The sequence below is a fragment of the Plasmodium malariae genome, assembly GCF_900090045.1.
Source record: "Plasmodium malariae genome assembly, chromosome: 9".
Lineage (NCBI taxonomy): Eukaryota > Apicomplexa > Aconoidasida > Haemosporida > Plasmodiidae > Plasmodium > Plasmodium malariae.
The window spans coordinates 1,374,977-1,397,574 of NC_041783.1; the positions used below are offsets into that span (position 1 = coordinate 1,374,977).

Genomic DNA, 22,598 nt, shown 5'->3' on the forward strand with positions numbered 1-22,598 from the left:
GCCTTAGGATATTAGGGTGATCTGTTCTATCGAAATAAGATTTAGCAAAATAAATTGAGCATGATATATTACAACTTATTTTGGAAAACAGCATTAGAATATAAAAGATAACAACTATGAATAGAAATAGGAATAACAAGAATTGTAAGAATAGTACTAATAAGCGATAAAATGTACGAATTCGTTTTACTTTTTTTTTTTTTTTTTGTTTTGACTCTTTTGCGTACACTTTGTTATTTCATTTAACAGGATTAATACAGTAAAAAAGTAAGTTGGTTTTCCATGTTTTTCTTTACCCTATTTTGTCGAAAATGAATAAGGGCAATTTTGAAAAGAGTGAGAAACCTGGAAAGGGGTCCACAAAAAATAGCGAGTTGAAAAAGGGAAACAAAATAAGCAGCTCAAAAAGGGGCATGTGCACACATAACAAAATACAAAAGACTGAAAATTTTACGGAGGAATATCACTATTCCATATTGCAGAAATATAATTATGATATAGTAAAAGATTTATTAGAGTGGTATTACAAATATAGGCGAAAGCTGCCATGGAGAAATGACAAGCCACCATACACGACAAGCGTTCAATTGGATGAAGGAAAAATAACTGGAGGAGATATAAGGCATTACTTTACTAAAAGTGATAATAAAAAAATTAAAAAAGAAGATTTGAATAGTTATATTAACAAGAACACAAATAACGAAAGGGAAAAAAGAACAATCGGGGTTGTAGTAAAAGTAAAAAAAGAACAACAAAATTTAGCATGTCAAGAAGTAAAAAGAATAAAAAAGGAAACTATATTAAATAATGAAAATAAGAACATAGAGATAAACCAAATGATAAGAAATGATGAAAATATTACCATGTTATCAACGTGTATAAGACCCAATAGTAATCCTTACAATAATGAAAATGTTGAAAATATTAGAAGCGAGTCGATAAATAATGCAGACAATTTATGTTTAAGGGGGTACCAAATATATATAAGTGAAATAATGTTACAACAAACGAAGGTACATACTGTTTTAAATTACTATATAAAGTGGATGAATACATGGAGTAGCATTTTCGAATTGGCAAAAAGAAATCTAGATGATGTTTTAATATTATGGAAAGGGTTAGGATATTATAATAGAGCCAAAAATTTATTAGAATGCTGTAAAACAGTTGTTGAAAAATATAATGGTATATTCCCAAATGATATAAAATTACTAAAAGAATTACCAGGTATTGGTGATTACACATCTAAAGCTATATGTATACATTTATATAACAGAAAAGATATTTGTATTGATACTAATATCATAAGAATATTTTCAAGAATTACTGATACAATCAATTATTATAAATCCACTGTTTTATCTAAACATTGTGAAGAGGTAAGCCACATTTTATGTTCAGGTGAATTCAATTATTCTGACCTTAGTCAGGCTTTAATGGATTTAGGATCAAGTGTTTGTACCAACTCCCCTTTATGTGCAAAGTGTCCTTTGAATAAATATTGTCTTATTCATTTAAAAACAAACAAGAAAAAATATAGCCCCTTTAACCTGATCCATCCCACTGATTGCACACTGTGCGTTCTGAAGAGAAACGTCGAAATTAAGAGTGTCCCTCTTGTGAAAAGGAAGAAAAAAACAGGGAAAACGTGCCTAGTATTGCTGGTAAAAAGGGAAGAAGTAAATAACGGGGATAATAGTGGAAATAGCAGTATTAATAACGTACCCACAGCTAACCATAGTCGAACGAACCACTTGGATGATCATTATTTGATGATCAAGAACACGGACTCGAATTTATTTTCCATGCATTATTTGTTTCCCCTTTTGCTTATTGATCAGTTTGACAAAAAAACCGTACATGTGGTAACAGTTGGAGAAAAAAAAAAACAAATAAAATAATAAATGAGAAAATAATTTAATTATGATGTATTAACTTTTTAGCAAATATACGTGAACTGTATGTATGCTTAGCAAAGCAGAGGAAGAGATGTATTAACTTTGTGTTAAAAGCAAAATAGAGCAAAATAAAAAAAAAAAAAAAAAGAAAAAAAAAAAAAGAAACGTTTTATCTCATAGCATGTTTATATAATTAACTCCATCTTACCTTAATTGTTCAGCATTTAAACAGTTTACTATCCAAATTAAATTTAAACAATTCCAAGAAGGATTCCTTTACATACGTAATTTTTATATCCTCTTGACTTTTCGTGCTGTCCCTACCCATTTTACAGACATATTACGTATTTCACTATAAATGTACATTTTCATTAAAAAATATAAGAGTTTCCTTTTTTTTTTTTTTTTTTTTTTATAAGATTAACCACTTTAAGCATATATTTTCTCACCTCACGTATGACACGTACATTTATGTTTGTTCTGTTTTGGACGCGGTAGGAGAATACCTCAAAGTGCATTTATATTCCTCATGAGGACGTTTGAAATATATACATGTATATGTATATATATACAGATATAGATATACGTGCGCTTTTTGTTCTCGTTTGTGTTCCTCGTGAGAATATTATATAATACATATATATTTATACAAACACACTTTTTTCTTTTTTGATTAGGAAAATACAACAATCAACGGAGAAAATACATGGATAAAATTAAAAGACATCAAGGTATTTTTATGTCCATCATTTTTTTTTTTTTTTTTTTTTTTCTCTTATTTGTAAATTCCGCCTTTTTATTTTATTTTATTTTATTTCCTTTTTTCAATTTATATATCTTTCCCCCTTTTAAAAATTTTTTTTTTTTTTTTTTTAGGATTTTACGCACAATACATTTTGTCAACATATAATAGATCATTATAAAGAAAAGATAGATGATAAAAAAAATTATTTTTCCGAATTTTACATTTAAGAAAAGTTCCGTAAAAAATACATGCTCCGTTATTTTACTGTTCCCTATTAATATTAAAAATAAAAAGAAGAGCCATAAAAAGGGCTTCTATGTATATGCATATATGTACATATGTGCGTATGTGTGTGCTATTTGGGTATAAATTTCCATTAGTAAAAGTCTACACAGAAATATTTATACATTTTTTTTTCTTAATTTAATTTAACTTAATTTTACAACTTTTTAAGTGTGTAACATCACCCATGAAAAAAAAACATTTTTAATTTTCCTTCGAAAAAATAGACTCAAAGATTATTCTAAGAAAAATAAATAAAAGGGATATTTTTTTTTTTTTTTTTTTTTTTTTTAATGAGCCAAATTATACCATTGAAAAAAAAGTTTATGTACGCTCAAGGGGACTCTTTTTTTTTTTTTCTTTTTTTTTTTTTTTTTTTGTAATTTCCACTTGTTCCTTAAAAAAAAAATAAATTCATTTTTGTACCAGGTCGCAATCATACGCTTATAACATATAAGTATATATGCAGACATATATATGTATATTTGTTACCATAAAAAAATGTTTTAACAGACAAACACAAATGTCTGCAAATCATACTTAAACCAAAGTGCGTTTTTTAATTGTACACAATAACGAATTATTTTGTTCTTTGTTTTTTTTATTTTGTATTCTTTTTTTTTTTTTTTTTTTTAGACTCATCCATATGTGTGCTTTCATTTCTCCTTCTGTGAGTTGAATGCTTCCACATTATTAATATAAGCGTCAGGGTGATAACAGGGCAAATAATAACAATAGCGGGGGCGTAATAAACGTAACAATACATATATATATATATATATATATATATATAAACATAGGATAAAAATAAATGAGAAGCGAACAAGTTCCTCGGCTTTCTCAGTAGAGCGTCACATGGTATTGCGTTCTACAAGAAAAAGCTTATAGGCAAAAAATGCACGTATGCACGTACATACATGTGTACGTAAATACTTGTATATGTGAATAAATGTACATGGAACACTCGCCCGTACATGTACACGCGCACACGAAGGGCAATTTAAAGTGTGAGAAGAAAATCAAACTAAAAAGTTTTGCTAAACATGGGAAATAAATGTAGCTGCGTGGAAATAAGCAACGACAAACTGAAGGTATTGAACAGTGAAGCGTACTTAAGGATACAAGACTTGGAAAAAGCAAAATTTGGAGAAAATCTAGAAACAAATATAACAAATGAAAATAATGAAGAAGAATACTTTTATCGTTTTGAAAAAAAAAATTTTCTGAACGAGTCAGGTAAAAAACATAATGAAGAGGTTACAAATGGGAAAACAGAGAGCAATTACGAAAGTAATATGGAAAAAGATTGCATTATTAATGTTAAAAGAATATTAATGTATATAAAAGAGCATGAAGGAGATTTTTTAATGTTTTTTAAAGAGAGAAATGCAACGAGTTTAATTTTTTTAAAGTACATAATTATGAATTACACAACATATATTATGTATATCCATATGGGTGTAATATATATTGGGGAAGTTAGCGAGAGTAATGAAAAAAATGGACTAGGTATTATTATAACACCTGACCAGTGCATATATATAGGAGAGTTTGAAAATGACAAGATAACTGGTTTTGGACTATATGTGCATTTTTCAAAAAGTAAATATATAGGTTATTGGAAAAGAGGAAAAGCAAATAATTATGGTATTTTTCTTCATCCTGATGGTACTTTTTATAAAGGTTTATGGTTAAATGATAAACAAAATAAGAAAGGAATTGAATATGTAAATAGTAATTATGTATTTTTAGGAAATTATGAGAAAGGGGGAAAAAATGGATTTGGGGCATTTATATGGAATAATGAAAGTATGTACATAGGTAATATAAAAAAAAATTTTTTTTTTAAAAGAGGTATTTATTTTTTAAATAAAAATAAAATATATATAGGCAAATGGAAATATAATTGTATTCAAGGAAAATGTGAAATATTTTGGGTAGACAAAAGACAATTTTTTGGTTATCACAATAATAATATTAAAGAAGGGATAGGAATATATAAATGGAATGATGGCAGAATTTATTTTGGGAACTGGTCAAATAATAAGCAACATGGATATGGTATTTTTATTTTAATTAGACATTATAAAGATTATGAACAATATATTAATAATCCTTTTTTTCTTTTTTTTAAAAGTACCCAAAAAATTAAAAAAGATTTTTTAGTAAATCTCTCTAAAGAGGCTTTTTTTGATAACGGAAAAGCTAAGCATATACTTGAAAATATTCTAAAAAAATGTGATACTTATGATTTTTATAAATTCCTGCTTATATTGTTATATGTCAATTATTACCACACATGTTCCACTTATTTTGACTTTATTAAAAAAAAAAGGTTAAACAGCTTTAAATTTAACTATAAATTTTATGAACACATTAAATTCCATATGTGCTCTACTACGAATGACTACTTGTCTGAGCATGACCTGTCCGAGGAGACACTTGCAGAGAAAGCGGCAGGTAAAGCAGCGAACGAACCTGCAGATGAAGCACTAACACAGGGAAGGTGCAACAAAGGGGACAGTTGGCATAATAAGGGCACGGGTGCCAATACAGGTTCGAGTAAAAGCCCACAACCCATTGATACAACCAATGAGAAAACAAATGCAGTATATATGGAAAGGAACGAATTTGAGGATATAGAACTTTTACAAAATTATTTGAATTCAGTTAATTTAAGTTATTTGAGTGAAAATGATATAAGTATATATAGCCCTCTATTTTCCTATGCTTCAAGTAATATTATTCTCAAGTATGGAAAATGGAAAAATGGGAAATTAAAAAAATGGATTTACGCGACTGATAATTCTATGTACGAATCTGTAGGCTGTTTAGATAATATACAAAATGAGCATGCAGAATTTTCAAATAAGAAAAATAATAACCCGTCTAATATGTTTTCTAATAAAAATTACAATGTTATTAATAATTTCCTGAATAACTTGTCCTCTTCCGCCATAAGTAACATATATAGGCAAAAAAAAAGGAAAAAGCAAAAAAAAAGAAAAAAACAAAAAAACGACCAACATTTTTACGGGTCAAGGGGGGAAGAACCAATTGGTGAGGGGATAAAACACAAGGGAAAAAGAACAAGGAAAGAGGGGGATCAAGACATCGAACAATGTGCAAGAGATCATATTAGTTTAGAAGGTAACGTAGACGTTGTTGAGGATAAAGCGTGTATTTTGGAGATGAAGAGCGTATACACAACAGATGAAAGGGAAGGAGACGAAGGGCAAGAGGACGATGGGGAGGAAGAATCGGACAAATCGGACAAATTGGATAAATTAGATAAATCGGATGAATCGGATGAATCGCATGAATCGCATGAATCGCATGAATCAGATGAATCGCATGAATCGCATGAATCAGATGAATCAGATGAATCGCATGAATCGGATGAGGGCGGAGAGAATGAACGAAGGGAACCGTTCGAGCGGGATGAAGAGAAGCCCCCCCATATATGGAAACCCTTTGCTTATGACACAAACGCAGATTCAAACATACCAATGCATGCAAAGAATTTAATTAAGCATAATAAAAGCTTTATATATGACGAGAAAACGGGTAGGAAAGGAACGAATAGTAGAAAAACAAGTGAACATTTAATATCCACTTGTTCAAATACTTCAAGCAATATTATTTCCAAAAAAGGGAATAATATCTCATCTTCTCTTCTTTTGGGAACAAATGAGAATATCAGTAATTCATCATCTGGAAGAGAGAAGAATGGACATAATATTTTTAATGAAGAGAAGAGTTACAAATATACAAAATTTTCGAATACCTTGAATAATAAGAGTAACCAATTAGATGATAAAATTTTCAAAAAAAAAAAAAAATTAAAAATAAAAAAAAAGGAGTTTGTAAACAACTTTATCACAAATAAAACATTAAACCAGAATAGTGATGTCAAGGAATACAACTACAAAAATGTTGAAAATATTTATAATGGAATGAATAAGGAGCAAGGGAAAAAAAAAAATAAAAAGGGAGGAGAAGGAAAAGAAATAAAAAAAAAAAAAAAAAAAGAGATGTTTCATCAAAGAGTGGAAGGAGAGTTCATGAAGCCAACTCATCACCTGGAGCTATCAAAAGGGAGAAGAAAACAATGGAAAAAGTGTATCAAGGAAAAAAGGCTGAACGAAGTTCTAATAGGTACAACCGTGATAATAGTGGAAGCAGCGTTGACATTAATAACATAGGAAATAATGACTATGGAAGTAATAAAGTAGGAAATAATTACTGTGCGAGTAATAACGTAGGAAGTAATGACTACGGGAGTAATGATAAACGAAACTACCATTCCATTACGTCCCATAATTACGATTTGCCGAAAAAAGGCTTTTCACTAATATGGAGTTTGAAAAAGATGAAAAATTCGCACCTTTCCGCAAATGAGCATATAACATTCGAAGCTCCAGAAAATTATAATTACGACCATAGTAATACTTTGGATGAAGGTCAAAAAAAGAAAAAGTCCTTTTTTAGGAGCATTTTAGGAGTCAAGAGGGATAAAAAGAAGAGCCAATAAACTGTTACAATCGTAGTGGAATGATGTACATGCATTAAGGCTCTACCAAACAATTACGCGGAAGGGGGAAAAAAAAATAAAAAAAATATCATCAACAGCAAACTATTTTGAAGTTTTTGCCAAAATTTTTCCATTCTTTTTTTTTTTTTTTTTTTTTTTTTTTGTACATTTAATTTTTTAGTTTTTCTCTTCACTCTAAATATGTTACAAAATGTTTCCTTCCATTTTTTCCTAGTCTTTATAGCACACATATATATACATATATGTATATGTATATATAGATATAGATAGATTGATAGGTAGATACATACATACATGTATGTATACAGACATGTATTCTTAAGTATGTACATATATACTTACATACGTACATATACACATATATGGGTGATGCCTGTATAACAGTAAAACTTCTAACTGTTATTAATTTCCCTTTTTAATTATAATACATGATTTGTTGGTACATGTCAAAACCTGATACAAATAATTCAACAAAGAGAAAGATTTTCTCTTTTTTTTTTTTTTTTTTTTTTTTTTTTTCTCTTTTCGTTATGAATATTAAAAGGGAAAAGTACTTATAAGGTAACATGAAAAAATGATAACGTTATACTATATGCTCTCTAATGATTATATAAAAGTTGAGAATATAAGATGATAACGTTATGCATACTGTGTATTATCAAAATGATAACTTTAAAGGGGGTATTGGTAAAACAAAAAAGTACGCTGTACGTAAATGCAAGAAAAACAAAGGGGAAATAAAAATAAAAAAAATGATATAATATTATGTAACAAATAAATGAGATTAACAACAGCCATGGTATAAATATGCAAAATAAGACAGCGGAAATGCAAAATTTCACATAACAGTAATGCACAAATAATTGAAAACTAGATTTTCCAAATATGGAGCATTGAAAAAAAAAATTATATACAAAATGGAAGGGGGATGCTTGTTTAGCCATTTCATTTTTATGTACAGATATATACGCCATTATCACAGGCATTGTGTGTACATTCGGAGTTGTACAATTTAAAATAAAAAATATATTCTACGCAGATGAGAAAAAACTCAATATAAGATTTTTATCTTTATACATTTTTAAGTACTTTTAAAAAATTTTATAAAAACGAGTATGCAACTTTCTAGGTATATCATAAATATGATATATAATTTTTTTCTTTTAAAACTTTATAGAAAAGTATTAAATGTTACAACAGTTCTTCAAAATGTTTTTTTAAAAATATATAAATTAGGATTTAACCAACGATGCATCGTGAACAAGCGTACCATAAGACATGTATTTACAAGCCTCTTTCACTTTTGCGCTTTCGAAAAAAAAAAAAAAAAATATATATATATATATATATATATATATGCATTTTTAACTTCACCTAATGAATATCTTCGATTTATGATACGTTATATGTACTTTTTCTTTTTTTTTAATTTCCTTATCATTTGCATTCTAATAAGAACAATTGTTATCATGTATGTTATCATGATTGTTATCATGATTGTTATCATTATTGTTATCATTATTGTTTTATCGTTATTATAACTGCTCTCCCCATCATTTGGTGCCTCATTTCATTCATTCAGATCAGTAATACCTTTTAAACTAAAAAAATAAAAAAACAATTAAAATATTCCTATCAAATGGGGGTCTACATCATTTTTTGAGTTATCATCCTTTTATTCCCTTCATAAAAAAAAAAAAAAAGGGAAAAAATATAAACGTACGTAAAACCACCAAAGAACTTAACTATTTTGTACCACTAAACAGTGGTACCAGGATTTACCACTTTACGAAAAAATTGATAGTTTAAAAATTTTTCCACTTAACTGCTATATACTTTTATATATGTTTTCCCACACAAATGTGCATAACATATATAACAGATCGTACAAATGCATACATAAATATAATAACGAAATCAAGAAGTAAATAAAATCTTTTCAATTAATCTCTTCAACTTGTTTTAAAAATAATTATATATAATTTTTTAAAAAAATACTACATAACTAATATGCATATTCATTATTGTATGGCAAAAGATTATTACATGATATTCTTATTCACAAAAAAAAAAAAAAAAAAAAAAAAAAGGGCACATCAATTATTCATGTACATTACATTGTATAGTAAAAAAATTTTTTTTGCAGATGAAGTCTTGCAGCTCAAAAAGGAAACAGTTAAATGGTTAAGTTGTTAAGTAGGTAAGAAGCTAAGCAGTTATGAAGCTACTCAGTTAAGAATATAGGTAGTTGGGAAGCTATGTGGTTATGTTGTTAAACGGAACAGCACAATGCACCTTTAAAATCAACATGCTCACCGTAAAACTTAAATTTTTGAGGAATCAAAAAAAGAAAAAAAAAGAAAAAGACCTTCTAATATTATAGCCTTAGAACAGTTACCCATATATGCATTCACTTTCATGAGAATGTACGCACGCACAAAAACATGCAACATATAGTAGTACAAAAAACATAGATTCAATTAATTTATTCTTTAGCTAACACTACGATTTAGTTATGTTAATATTTTTCTCGCATTTCTTTACAACATGTTATGTACAAATATGACGCATATATTAACAAAACGAAAAAGATCGTTATATAATAATAACGTGTAAATTAACATCTCTCTTTACTTATTTTATTAAAAATAGCTTTCATTTTGGTACTTCAATATTTACATTTTCTTTTTCTTTTTTTTCATATTTCTTAAATACCAACCTTTTATAAAAGAAGAAATTTATTTAAGTACCGGGTTTAAAAGAAAAGCTATATTTTATTAATTATTTCATAAGCGTTCGATTTAACTATTGTAAAAGGAGGCGAAAAAAAAAATAAAAAACTGCTATTTATAAACCTTTGTTTTATATGATTTTTCAAGTTGGTCCATCTTTTTTTTTTTTTTTTTTCGTATTTTTTTATTTATTTATTTTTTGTTATTTACACGAATATGTAATCCCATTTTGTAAACGAAGCACAACATTTAAGGAGCGTTAAGAAACTTGAGCATTTTACTTTTTAAGCATTTTTTAATTGTTGAGGGAGAAAAAAGCAAAGCATAATGTAACCTGCCCGCACATGTATATACGCTTACGTATATTCAAAAATAGTAATATACTCTCATGCATACATATATACATATATATATATATACATATATATATATACATATATATATATATATATATATATATAAATACATATGCAACTCCGTAAAAACGTAAAGGAAGGTATGAATTCACATATTCAAAATGAGCGGGTTTGACTCGATGTTACAAAGTGCAGCATTTTCAGTAGATGAAATTTTTGAAAGCGATTTAACAAATGAAGAAAATAGTTTAATCGTTGAGTTTATAAAAAATATGCAAAATGAGAGGAATATGCTTCCAAGTACAATAAATGCAAATAATTTAATAACAACAGAAAGGGCTGGTAGACATTTAAATAAGAGCTATAATGAAAAGACACATGAAATATTTTCAATAATAAACAAATTTACTACAAAAGAAAGATTAAATGGGGAAGATTTTTTTAAAGAAAATAATTTAATTAAGTGGAAATCAACAGTTGTCGAATATTTAAATAATTTAAGAAATTATATTCACAGAAAATATAATCGAAAAATAATTGACACATCAAAATATTACTCATCCAATTGTTCTGTATTATCCGAATTACAAAAAAAAGAAAATCTGATATCCATTTTTTCTTACAAACCTTTGTGTGTTCATTTATATATTTATGGTATTAACTATAAACAAGTCATTTATTATATATATATAATAACTAAATATATACAAACAGAACAGGAGAAAAACTTAATTCTTTTCCTTTGGCTAATTTATTTACTTCTTTTATTAGACTCATTACAAGCTTTAGATTCAAATGTGTCATCAAATTTGCAAATAATAAAACGATTCTGTATAGAACAAATTGAAAAAGTTGACACAGCCATAACCACAAGCATAACTACAACAACTACGGAAGAGACAGAAAATTACTTAGACTTCTTAAATAATTTTAACTGTAAATTAAGTGTAGTTAATTTGAATTTCCCAGTGATTTGCCCCAAAAGCGTTTTTTACGTTATTTATTTCTTAATTACCTCAGTGTTTAATCAAAAATGAGCTGACCAATAACATTGTTACGGAGAGAGCGAAAGGGAGTGAAAATAAACACTCCATACGTTTATATATGTGCATGTATATATACGTACACACACGTACACACGTACACATATATATATATATATATATATATGTAGTAACAGTGCCGGGGACGTAAATGACCGGATGAACTAGTGTTTTAATGACAAAACGGGGTAGGAAAATATATCACCTAAGACACAGAAGGAAAACGTGTATATTCGAACGAATACAATGTATTTTTATTTAATATCGAGACCGCTCAAACTTTTCGAGATGTATGTTGTAAGATATACCACTTACAGCTTATTTATACACGTTAATTTATTTTTAAAGAGTGATTATCAAGAAAATTATATACTTTTTTTTAAATGACATTTGGATGTAGCAGGGTAATTAAAACTGTATGATATACGATAAGAACATTTTCATTTGTTGGCTTATCTTAATGTGTGTATACTTTTTTTAGAAAAATTTATATACAAATATGGTAAACTTTGTATAGTATCTTAACGTATTGTTTATTCTTTTATTTTATTTTTTTTTTTTTTTGTATGTGTACTTTATATTTAACAACATGAGGAATAAATCCCCTACTACGTACTTTCAACATAATTCAACCATTTTGAACTATCAGTAATTTGTTCCTTTCAATTTTGTTAGAAATACAAGAAAAAAAAAAAAAGAAAAAAAAAAAAAAAAAAAAAAAAAAAAAAAAAAAAAAAAAAAAAAAAAAAAAAAAAAAAAAAAAAAAGGCATGCTTAAAAACAAGCTCATTCAATTTTCCTCAAACTAATTTCATGTCATATGTAGGCCTTAACATAAAAAAACATGTGTATATGTTACATGTGTGCACGTCATACGGATATGTGTGAGAGGGTATATAAAAAAGCTTCTTTATAAATGTGTTTCGTAAAAATCACGTCAAAACAAGGAGCAGATAAAATCGGGTGTAAATGTAAAGTTATAAAGAAAATATTAACAAAGTGTTACAAAAAAAATAAATAAAATTAATGTTATCTTTATGCACATATTTTATCTTCTTATTTTGTATGAATTTATGGGTGCATGCGCCTGTTTTATATATGTATACATTAACTCATCAACGATTAATGTCTATAATATTTGGCGCAATAACAAAGAGTTTTCAATTTAATAATGTAAATTCTTCTTGAATTAAAAGAAGAAAAAAAAAAAAAAAAAAAAAAAAAATTAAAATTGAAATTGAAATTAACATCAAAATAGATATTAACATCAAAATAGATATTAACATCAAAATAGATATTAACATCAAAATAGATATTAACATCAAAATAGATATTAACATCAAAATAGATATTAACATCAAAATAGATATTAACATCAAAATAGATATTAACATCAAAATAGATATTAACATCAAAATTGATATGAAAATTAAAATTGATATGAAAATTAAATTTGAAATATCAAAACATAAAATAGCATATAACTATGACATTAACGTATCAGTTGAACTATTTAAGTTCATATTAAGGAAAAGGAAAATTTCTCCATTTAAATCTTTTATTTAATTGTACCCCTTTGTTATTTTCATGTAACGCTCAAAGTTTTTTCTCTTTTTTTAATATATTCAAAAGAATTTATATAAATGAAAAACGGTATTAACAGGTCAGAAAATATATACATAAATTATGCATATAAAACCTTAAGGTTAAAAATTGCATATTTTTAATGGTCATAAATAGTTCCTTAGATTTTATATTCTGCATTATATTTACGTTGTACGTAAAATACCTAACAATTACTAAACTATATATAAAAATGATATTGAAATATGGGTACTCATGCTTATAATAATTCTTATTTTGCTGTCTATATACATATATACATATATATATATATATATAAGCAGAGAAAAAATGAGAAGCAACTTGTATAGTTTTCAGGGAAATATGATATTATAACTCTTTTTGAGGATAATTGTAGTTAATGTCTAAATTCTGCTTTACTGAAAATATAAGGAAAAACAAGTAATCATAAGAAATTTTGTCTTATCAAAATAGTATTTAACTTTCTTGCATTAGTTAATTTTTCATAATTTTTTAATATCCTTTATGTCCTATTTTATTCATAATTTCGTTTCCAATAACTTCATATTTTTTTTCTCCCATAAATGTAAAAATATGATAGCATTAGTGGAAATGTAATAAAAAAATTAGTCCACATATATGTTTATTTACATGAAACATATAATACAGTATAATAAGTATGGCATAGTATCATATGATATACACAAACTTAAAAAGGCGAAAAAAAAAAAAAAGAATAAGAGAACTTACAAATAATTATGTTTTCATGACAATTTCTATCTTTCATATTTATGTATAAATGGGAAAAAAAAAAAAATATAAAAAATTGATTTTTTCCCCCCCCCCTTTTTTTTATATTTTTAATTGCCTCCTACTTATATATAAAAAATATAATATACATAATCTTTTTTTTTCTTTTTTTAAACATATATGCATTTATATATAGCAATTTAAAATGGTATTTCTCCCAAGGCACTATTTATAAAACAAATATATAAATGCTTGTTTGCGTGTGTGTGTGTGTGTGTGTGTGCGTATGCGTGTGTCAATTTACTTGGCATGTTCATTTTACATTCAAAACGTATATTTTTATATTTATGTAATATACAATATAATATATATATATATTTATTTATATATAATCCATTAAAATACATACAAATTGTATATCATATATTGTATATATGCATATATACATTTATTTCCACTGCTAATTTCATGTCGCAGCGAAAATACTTTAATATATCGCTGATTTCTCATTCTTATTTTAAATTTTCTCTATTGGTTCTTTTTAATTTTTCTCTCTATTGAAGTACTTACATTAAAAATTTATTTTTATAACTTTGCTCTTTTTCTAATTTTTTATCATTAAGCATTATCATTATTTTACAACTTTTCCTTATTTTTTTACCAATTTATTTGTACAGTACCTTTTTTTTTTCTTTCGGCTCAATAAGCAACATTTTCAAAATAATGTTTTAAAGTATTATATACTTAAAGTAATTAGAAACAAAAGAAAAAAAGGAAGAAAGAAAAAGAAAAAAAAGGAAGAAAAAGAAAAAAAATTAAAAAAAAATAAAATACCTCTTTAATAAAATTTTGAACAGTTGATGTTTTTTATGTACCACGTTGTATTCTTTTTATTTTTACATGCACAGTTCAGAACATTTGGTTTTACATATATAACTTTTTTTAAAATGTTGAAATGGCAACAAGATTCAATCTTTCATAGGTAAGTGTGTTGTTTAACAATAAATATATTTTATATATTTACAAAAATATAGTAGATAAATTCTTGTAATTCATGATTATTATTATTATTATATGAAATATAAAATAATATGGGGAGTAAAATATCGTAATTTTATTTTTTCTGATATCATGTTCCTTTTATAATGTAGCTTTATGAATACATGTGCTTAAATACATGTGCTTAAATATATATACTGAAATATATATGCATATATATATATACATGTATATATATACATGTATATATTCACTTAATTAGAGAACCCTTTTTTTCTGTTTATTCTTGTGTTATATAAGAAATAATTTTGCACATTTTTGATATATTTTTTTTTTCTACATTCATTATTTGAATATTTGCTAGACAAATTCTGAGTATGTTTATTTGATCAAACCATTTGACGATAATTCAAAAAAAAAAAAAATTGAAGAAAAGAAAAAAAAAAGAAATAAAGAAAAAAAAAAGAATAAAGAAAAAAAAAGAATAAAGAAAAAAAAAGAATAAAGAATAAAGAAGAATAAAGAATAAAGAAGAATAAAGAATATAGAAAAAAAAAAAAAAAAAGAACATAGAAAAGCCAATTTAAAAAATGTCTATGTGACGACGACTTGCCATGTTAACGTTAAAATACATCAATTGATTGCTAAAAAATTTTAACAGAAATATTTCATAATTTAAAAAAAAATAAAGGATTTTTTTTTTTTAATTTTTCGGTTTTAAAACGACCCATACGTCATACATGCGTGTACATATATATATATATATATATATATATATATATATATACATATATATGCACATAAAATATATGCATATAAACATATACTTGTGATTATATACATATAAATACATACATTTAAGTGTACATATATGTAAATCACTGTAGAGAGAAAAAAAGGAAAATTAAACTTGGCATATATTAAGTGTATATACATACGTATAGACGCACGTACATACTTATATTATGTGTATGGGCTCACATTATTCCCGTTTATGTGTAATTAAATTAAAAATATATATATTCATATATAAATAATGCTCTAGTGTATCCATGGGATCGAAAAAGAAATCAAATATTCCTTTAGCACAGTCAAGGCAGGATATTTTGCAGGAATCTTCAAATAATATGGAATTGGATGCACACAACAATGACTGTAGCAACAGTGATAACAATGGAAACAATGACAAGAGTAACCCGAAAGAGAGTAAAAGCATGCTAAACAATATGATAAATATAAAGGGGTATTATATGCCATCGACTTTAGATGAACTGTTAAAAAAAAAAGAAATACGAGTATCTTCAGAACAAAATACGCCTTTTAACATAAATAGAAATATTATATTATTTCTATATTTTACATTAATTGTGCTAACAAATCGTTTGTTTTTTGGTTGGCCCAATTTATCAAATTTATTATTTCGTGAAGAAGCTTATATATGGAAATGTACCAAAAATCCAAGCGGAGGATATGATAAAGTGGATGACAAAAGATATGTATGTGAGGATCAAGACAAAGCTGTGCAGACGATATTTGTATTTGGTTCTTCTGCATATTTTGCCTTTTCCTTTTTCAATGGCATAATAGTAGATTATTTGGGCTCAAGGTTTAGTATGTTATTAGGACATATTTTAAATTTGGTTGGATGGATATTAATGATTATGTCCAATGAACATTTTGATGCATATGTAGTAGCAGGGGTATTTATGGCTGCTAGTATCGATCTAGGCTCCTTTTCGACATTAAATGCTTCAGGGTTATATCCAGGAAATGAAAATTTAATAGTTAATATAATATCGGGTGCTGGATCTTTATCAGCAGGTACAATGACAGTTTTAGATTTATTAATAACAGGACTTGATCTAAATTTTAGGACATTTATGCTTTGTTATATGTGCATTAGTGTTGGATTTTTTTTTATTTTAACGCTATTTTTATTCCCCCCTAATAGATATTATAGACAATATGAATTTGACAATTACTATAGTAATAGAGAGATAAATTTAAAAGATAAGGATGAGATGGAAATAATGAAAAATTATAGTAATGGTAATAATAATTTATCAAATCCGAATAAAAAGGATTCATTAAAAATTGAACAAAAAAATAGTGTAGGTTCACAAATAGCTATACAAAATAGTAATAAGAATATTGACCCAAATGAGGAGAATAAAAAAGAAGAATATGCAAGTACAAATAATAGCGGTTTATCTACAAAAAAAAAATTGAATATGTTTAATTCAACAAGTTTTAAGGATTTATTTAAAATATGTACATGTGCTCATTTTTTATGTTTGTGGATATATGGCCCTCTAAATGCAATATATAATACTTTTTATTTTAGTGTTGTCGAAAATATTTTGTCAAAGGATAAAAATGATTTATTGGGATATATACTTCCATTCTCTTTTATCCCATGTGTTATTTTAGGAAATATATCCGATAAGTATGGTGTTATGGTTATGTTTTCATATGAATTAATTTTTGCTCTATTTATGTATCTTTTTAGTTATTTGAGATCAAATGTGGCTCAATGGATATCTGTTATTTCGAATGCAATGTATTCAGCATGTGCCAATGGTCAGTTATGGACTTTTATCTCTTTTACATTTAGCTCGAAATATCACTCAACCCTTATAGGATTATTAAACTTCGTTTGTGGAATTGTTTCTTTTGTTCGTTTACTATTGTTCGAATGGGCTAAATATACAAAATATGACTTTACATATATTAACTTGCTTATTATAGGACTTATTGGAATCAATATTGGAATTACAGTCGTACTTATGATAATTAGAAGAGTCAAAGGAGAAAAAGTTAATTATGGGGATGAAGGTTCGTCCGAGTAGTTCTTGTGACCTCCCCTTGGCCTCCATTGTGTGTTCAGATATGCGCGTACGCACATTTGTGTGTAGCGTATTAATGCATATGAAGTTATACACCCTCACATAAAGGTGTATACAAACATACATAGATATACACGTGCATATGAAGACGTGCACGGTACGTATATGCATATATGCATGTGCGTCAGTGCACATAGCAGATTGCCCTTTTTATAAAATCTAAAACGATTAATAATAAAGGGCCCAATATTTAATTTAGTTAAATTTACCTTTAAATATTAACTACTTTTTATTTTAACAGAATAACGTAATTAATAATTAAAAATTAATAATTAAAAATTAATAATTGCATGAATTACATCAATTACATCAATTACATCAATTACATCAATTACATCAATTACATGAATTGCTTAAATAACATAAATAGAATAAATAGCATAAGCAAAACGAAGAGTATATTCCCCCCTTTTTTTCTTTTATGTGTATATACATATATTTTCTACTTATGTGTAAGGCTAGGGAATAATTTTTCTATTTTTTTTAATTCATAATATTTTGATACATTTGTTTTATTTATTTATTATATGTATCATATAACGAGAAAACAAATAAGCACACTCTCCTTCAAAAAGTCAAATACGCTAAGCGAAATAAGCAAAACAAAAAACACATTTAGATCACATTGAAAAGTATTTTCTTAATCCTTCTATTCGCAAAAGATTACGATAAATTTAAAAAAAAAAAAAAAAAAAAAAAGGTGCATATGCCATTTCTTTGGCAAATGTGTAATGATACACGAAAATGGCATAAATGATATGAATCATTTTCTTATCCAATTTTGTTATACGAACTGGTATTTATGCAAAACGAGGCAATGAAAGAGAGGGTAGCGAAGTATTCTCCTGTACTAATAAGGAAAGTGGTCACACCACGTCACATCGTGTTATTTTATTTTGTTAATTTTTTTTTTTGTAATTTCTTCTGGCATTATTCGCGTGCATTATTTTTCTCCATTATGTTCGTGCTTTGTTTTTCTGCTTCATTTTTCTGCTGTATTTCCCTGCTTCATTTTTCTGCTGTATTTCCCTGCTTCATTTTTCTGCTGTATTTCAGTGCTCCATTTTTCTGCTGTATTTCAGTGCTTTAATTCCCTGCTTTATTTTTACGCTATATTTTTACGCTTTATTTTTATGCTTTATTTTTACGCTTTATTTTTACGCTTTATTTTTACGCTTTATTTTTACGCTTTATTTTTACGCTTTATTTTCTTACTTCATTTTGCTTCTCTTGTTTTTTTAAACTAGGCCTTTTTTGAACAAATAATTGTAGGAGACTGTACTACGGGCATAGTTCATTTTTCTTTACATAAGTATAAACAATATCCTTCGCTTTATGCAAAATGTTGTTCATTTTTTCAGCTGTTTGTGCTTCCGCATATATGCGAATTAAGTTTTCTGTTCCTGATGGCCGTATAAAACACCTGCCCAAATGGGAATCTATTTCCCTTACTACTTGATCAATTTCACGTTGTAAACATAATGGTTGAATTAAATACTTCTCATGCTCTGGATGAGGTATAATTTCTGCTAATATATTTCTTGGGCAAGGTATATTAATATATAATGAAGGTAAAGGGTCATAGAACTGGTCCCACTGATTTATAGTTAAATTTAAAAATGATAATGATAACTCAATAGCTACAAAATCAATGATAGCATCTCCTGCTGTTTGATTGAAAAAAAGCAAATATTTTTTTAAAGCAATAAAGGATTTATCTTTCTCTATACATAAGCTCCTAGACCATTCATTTAATTTATTTATATCTGTATATATAGTACCATGCCCATTAGATTCGAACAGTATTCCAATAGACGATTTTTGTGCTATCTTATCAAGATATTTAATACCAGTTTTTGTACATATAATATTTATGCTAATATATTGAAATAATTCCATTTGCTCATTAGCGTATTTCTTTATATTATTGATATACTTAAGAAAAGCCGAATTTACGTAAGATGTATGTATTATATTAATATCTAGTTGTTTTGTTGTATTACTGGATAGTACTGATATATTACTGACATCGATTTGTGAGAGCATTTTCATTATGCATTTGAGGAGCAGGCAGGTTATTTTGGGTCCATCTAAAATGGCTATATTACTACCACAACATTTTTCTGTGCTAATAGGGTTATCACTACTGCTATCAGCAATGCCACTAGATCCTGCAATGCTCCCATTCCCATTGGGGTAATCATAAAACACATCATGTATAAAGAAATAAAGAACTCTATCTGCGTCTCCATCGAATGTACAAAATTTAGTGTTCACATTATCTGAAGAAGCATTGATAGGTAGTTTTCTTTTTCTATATACATATTCAGCACCACAATGGAAATTTAGAATACTTTTTTCATTATCTATATAATTAATTTTAATAATTTGTTTTTTTAAAATAGTAAATATATTCTTAAAATTATCAATTTTTAAGCTAGCTATACCGTTAGAACAATCCACATATATCACTTCCTCTTTACAAGTCTTTTTTAAGATTTCATCATATATTTTGTTCATGTAATTATAGAGATCCTCAAATAAATATGTAAAATAATCGAAATAAAATTTATCACTGTTATATGCATACAGGTGAACATCTTTATTACTATAACCATTTGGAATGTTCAAACATTTCCCTATCGGGTTACTCATTTTTAATGTATTATTGTCTTTTCCCTTAGTGGGGTATTTACAATACTCATCGATATTGCTATGCGTATCACAAAGCTCATTAGTAGTGGCATTTATATTCTCACTACAATTTTTTAAAAAATACAGGTCCCTAATGTGCTTACTATTTGGTATGTAAAAATTTTCCAAATAATCTAAATCGTTTTCCTCTTTGTGGATAGTATAATACCCTTTTTCTCTGATAAACGTGTCATCTAATTTCTCATCCATAAAAATATTATTCAGAAAATAAATAACAAAATGCATGCACGGTGTTGTAATAAAACACATATTATTTATGCACTTGTATATATTGATACAATTTAAGGATTCTATAATAATATTATTTAAATGAACACAACTAATACGAGTATCAAAACCTATGCAGATATTTCCTTTTATTATATTATTTATATTATAATTATATATTATATCGTCTAACTCCTTTATAGTATTATATATATTATTATTAAATAAGTCAATATTTACTTCCTTTTCAAAAATATATGAAATACACATAATTATATTATGTACTATATCATGTATAGTACATTCCTCATTCTTCTTTAAATACCTTAAATGTTCATTTACAAGATCAGTTAAGTAATTCTCATATATTTCATTTATTTGTCTCCCATTGCAGTCTATTATTTTAACCCCATTTTCATCGAATGGATTATGAGAGGCTGTTATGATAACACCCACATTTTTCCATTGAATATTTTGCATACTAGGTAAACTACACTGTTTCTTGTTTTCACCCTTCATGTGTTTATCAAACAATTTGAGCTTTCTAATCGTTTCATAATTATGTTTTATAAATAACAGACCTACTAATATTCCACTTTTACTTAAAGCATTTAATAAGTCACAGCTAGCCGTTTTGTATTTATCTCGAAAACCACTATTTCCGTAAGAAAATTCAAAAGAGGACTCAAATTTTACGAGTCCTTCAGTGGAATAATTTGGTAAATACTTTTCAATACAGGATTTAATATTTCTGTAAAAGAGGCTCTCTTCATAATTTCCCATGTTGCAGCATTATAAATGAAACACTTTAAAATGGAAAAAATTCTAATGTTTTTTGTTATATTAGTTTGCATTATATTTGGCAGAATTGTTACATTTGGCATATATGATATATTTTGCTTATTTGTTACATGTGATACGTTTGTTACATATGACACTATTGTTACATTTGACACATTTTTTTTTTTTTTTTGTAAAATGCTGAATATTATGAACAGTGCAGGTGATTTCCTTCACCGCGAGGTGTGTGCGTGAATTACCTCAGAAATGGCATAAAAGGAAGAAACGCTCCGAAAAATTAAACTGGACGCAGATATATGTATATACATACATATATATGCATACTGTATGCTCCTTCTTAACCCACTGGTCACCCATGAAAAACAGAAGATGCTAAATAAATTTCGTGAACTACCTCATTTTAGTTGCTTACATTGAAAGCAATAAATGAAGAGGGGAATACGAGAGAAGAATTGAACTGGATATTAAACAAAAACAAATAAAAAAAATACAATAAAATAAATACACAGCTGCAGTTTAAAATAGGATAAAAATTAGTCTTGTGTGAATTCGAATTTAAAGCCACACATAATTATATTACGTGCACACATAAATACATACATTAATACATACATACAATGATTATTTTTCTTATGATATTAAAATATTTACATAATGAGCTTCATGAATTATAGGAACACCTCACAAATGACCTCAGCATAGCCGAATTTTCTTTCTTTATTAGTAGGCTTTTAAATGTTAAGTGTATTAACATGAAAGAATGGAAAAAATCTTTTATGTTTTACACCAGCAAAGTAATATATATGCTATTTTTTCATAATGTTAGTAAACAGCACAAATTGGGAAAAGAAAAGTTTTATATAATTTCAAGAATTACATACTGAGCGGTAAACATGTAAATCCTTGCAATGTGTAGAAAAATTTGATTTTCAAATGTTTATGTATATATAAATACACGTGTGTGCAATTTCAATATATATACCTATATCTACTGATACGGTTACAAAAAAAATCATTTTGCATTTT

General features: G+C 26.7%; 5 protein-coding genes across 5 annotated transcripts; 4 read left to right on the forward strand and 1 right to left on the reverse strand.

The window, feature by feature from the left end:
* Positions 1 to 311: 311 nt before the first annotated feature.
* PmUG01_09038700 (A/G-specific adenine glycosylase, putative) lies at positions 312 to 2,870 on the forward strand (the record flags this gene model as incomplete). Its single annotated transcript, XM_029005086.1, has 5 exons — positions 312 to 1,865; positions 2,120 to 2,182; positions 2,318 to 2,392; positions 2,576 to 2,629; positions 2,775 to 2,870. The coding sequence occupies 5 exons, from the start codon at positions 312 to 314 to the stop codon at positions 2,868 to 2,870; spliced, it is 1,842 nt and encodes a 613-aa protein (XP_028861711.1).
* A 1,098-nt stretch (positions 2,871 to 3,968) lies between these two features.
* On the forward strand, positions 3,969 to 7,459 carry PmUG01_09038800 (phosphatidylinositol-4-phosphate 5-kinase, putative; the record flags this gene model as incomplete). The annotated part of the gene is given in 2 exon segments (XM_029005087.1): positions 3,969 to 6,947; positions 6,962 to 7,459. 2 exon segments carry the CDS (start codon positions 3,969 to 3,971, stop codon positions 7,457 to 7,459), a joined length of 3,477 nt encoding a protein of 1,158 aa, XP_028861712.1.
* A 3,270-nt stretch (positions 7,460 to 10,729) lies between these two features.
* Positions 10,730 to 11,605, forward strand: PmUG01_09038900 (conserved Plasmodium protein, unknown function; the record flags this gene model as incomplete). The annotated part of the gene is made up of 1 exon (XM_029005089.1): positions 10,730 to 11,605. The coding sequence occupies one exon, from the start codon at positions 10,730 to 10,732 to the stop codon at positions 11,603 to 11,605; it is 876 nt and encodes a 291-aa protein (XP_028861713.1).
* A 4,390-nt stretch (positions 11,606 to 15,995) lies between these two features.
* On the forward strand, positions 15,996 to 17,792 carry MFR5 (major facilitator superfamily-related transporter, putative; the record flags this gene model as incomplete). The annotated part of the gene is made up of 1 exon (XM_029005090.1): positions 15,996 to 17,792. One exon carries the CDS (start codon positions 15,996 to 15,998, stop codon positions 17,790 to 17,792), a length of 1,797 nt encoding a protein of 598 aa, XP_028861714.1.
* Positions 17,793 to 19,130: 1,338 nt separating this feature from the next.
* On the reverse strand, positions 19,131 to 21,554 carry PAGM (phosphoacetylglucosamine mutase, putative; the record flags this gene model as incomplete). The annotated part of the gene is made up of 1 exon (XM_029005091.1): positions 19,131 to 21,554. One exon carries the CDS (start codon positions 21,552 to 21,554, stop codon positions 19,131 to 19,133), a length of 2,424 nt encoding a protein of 807 aa, XP_028861715.1.
* Positions 21,555 to 22,598: the final 1,044 nt, after the last annotated feature.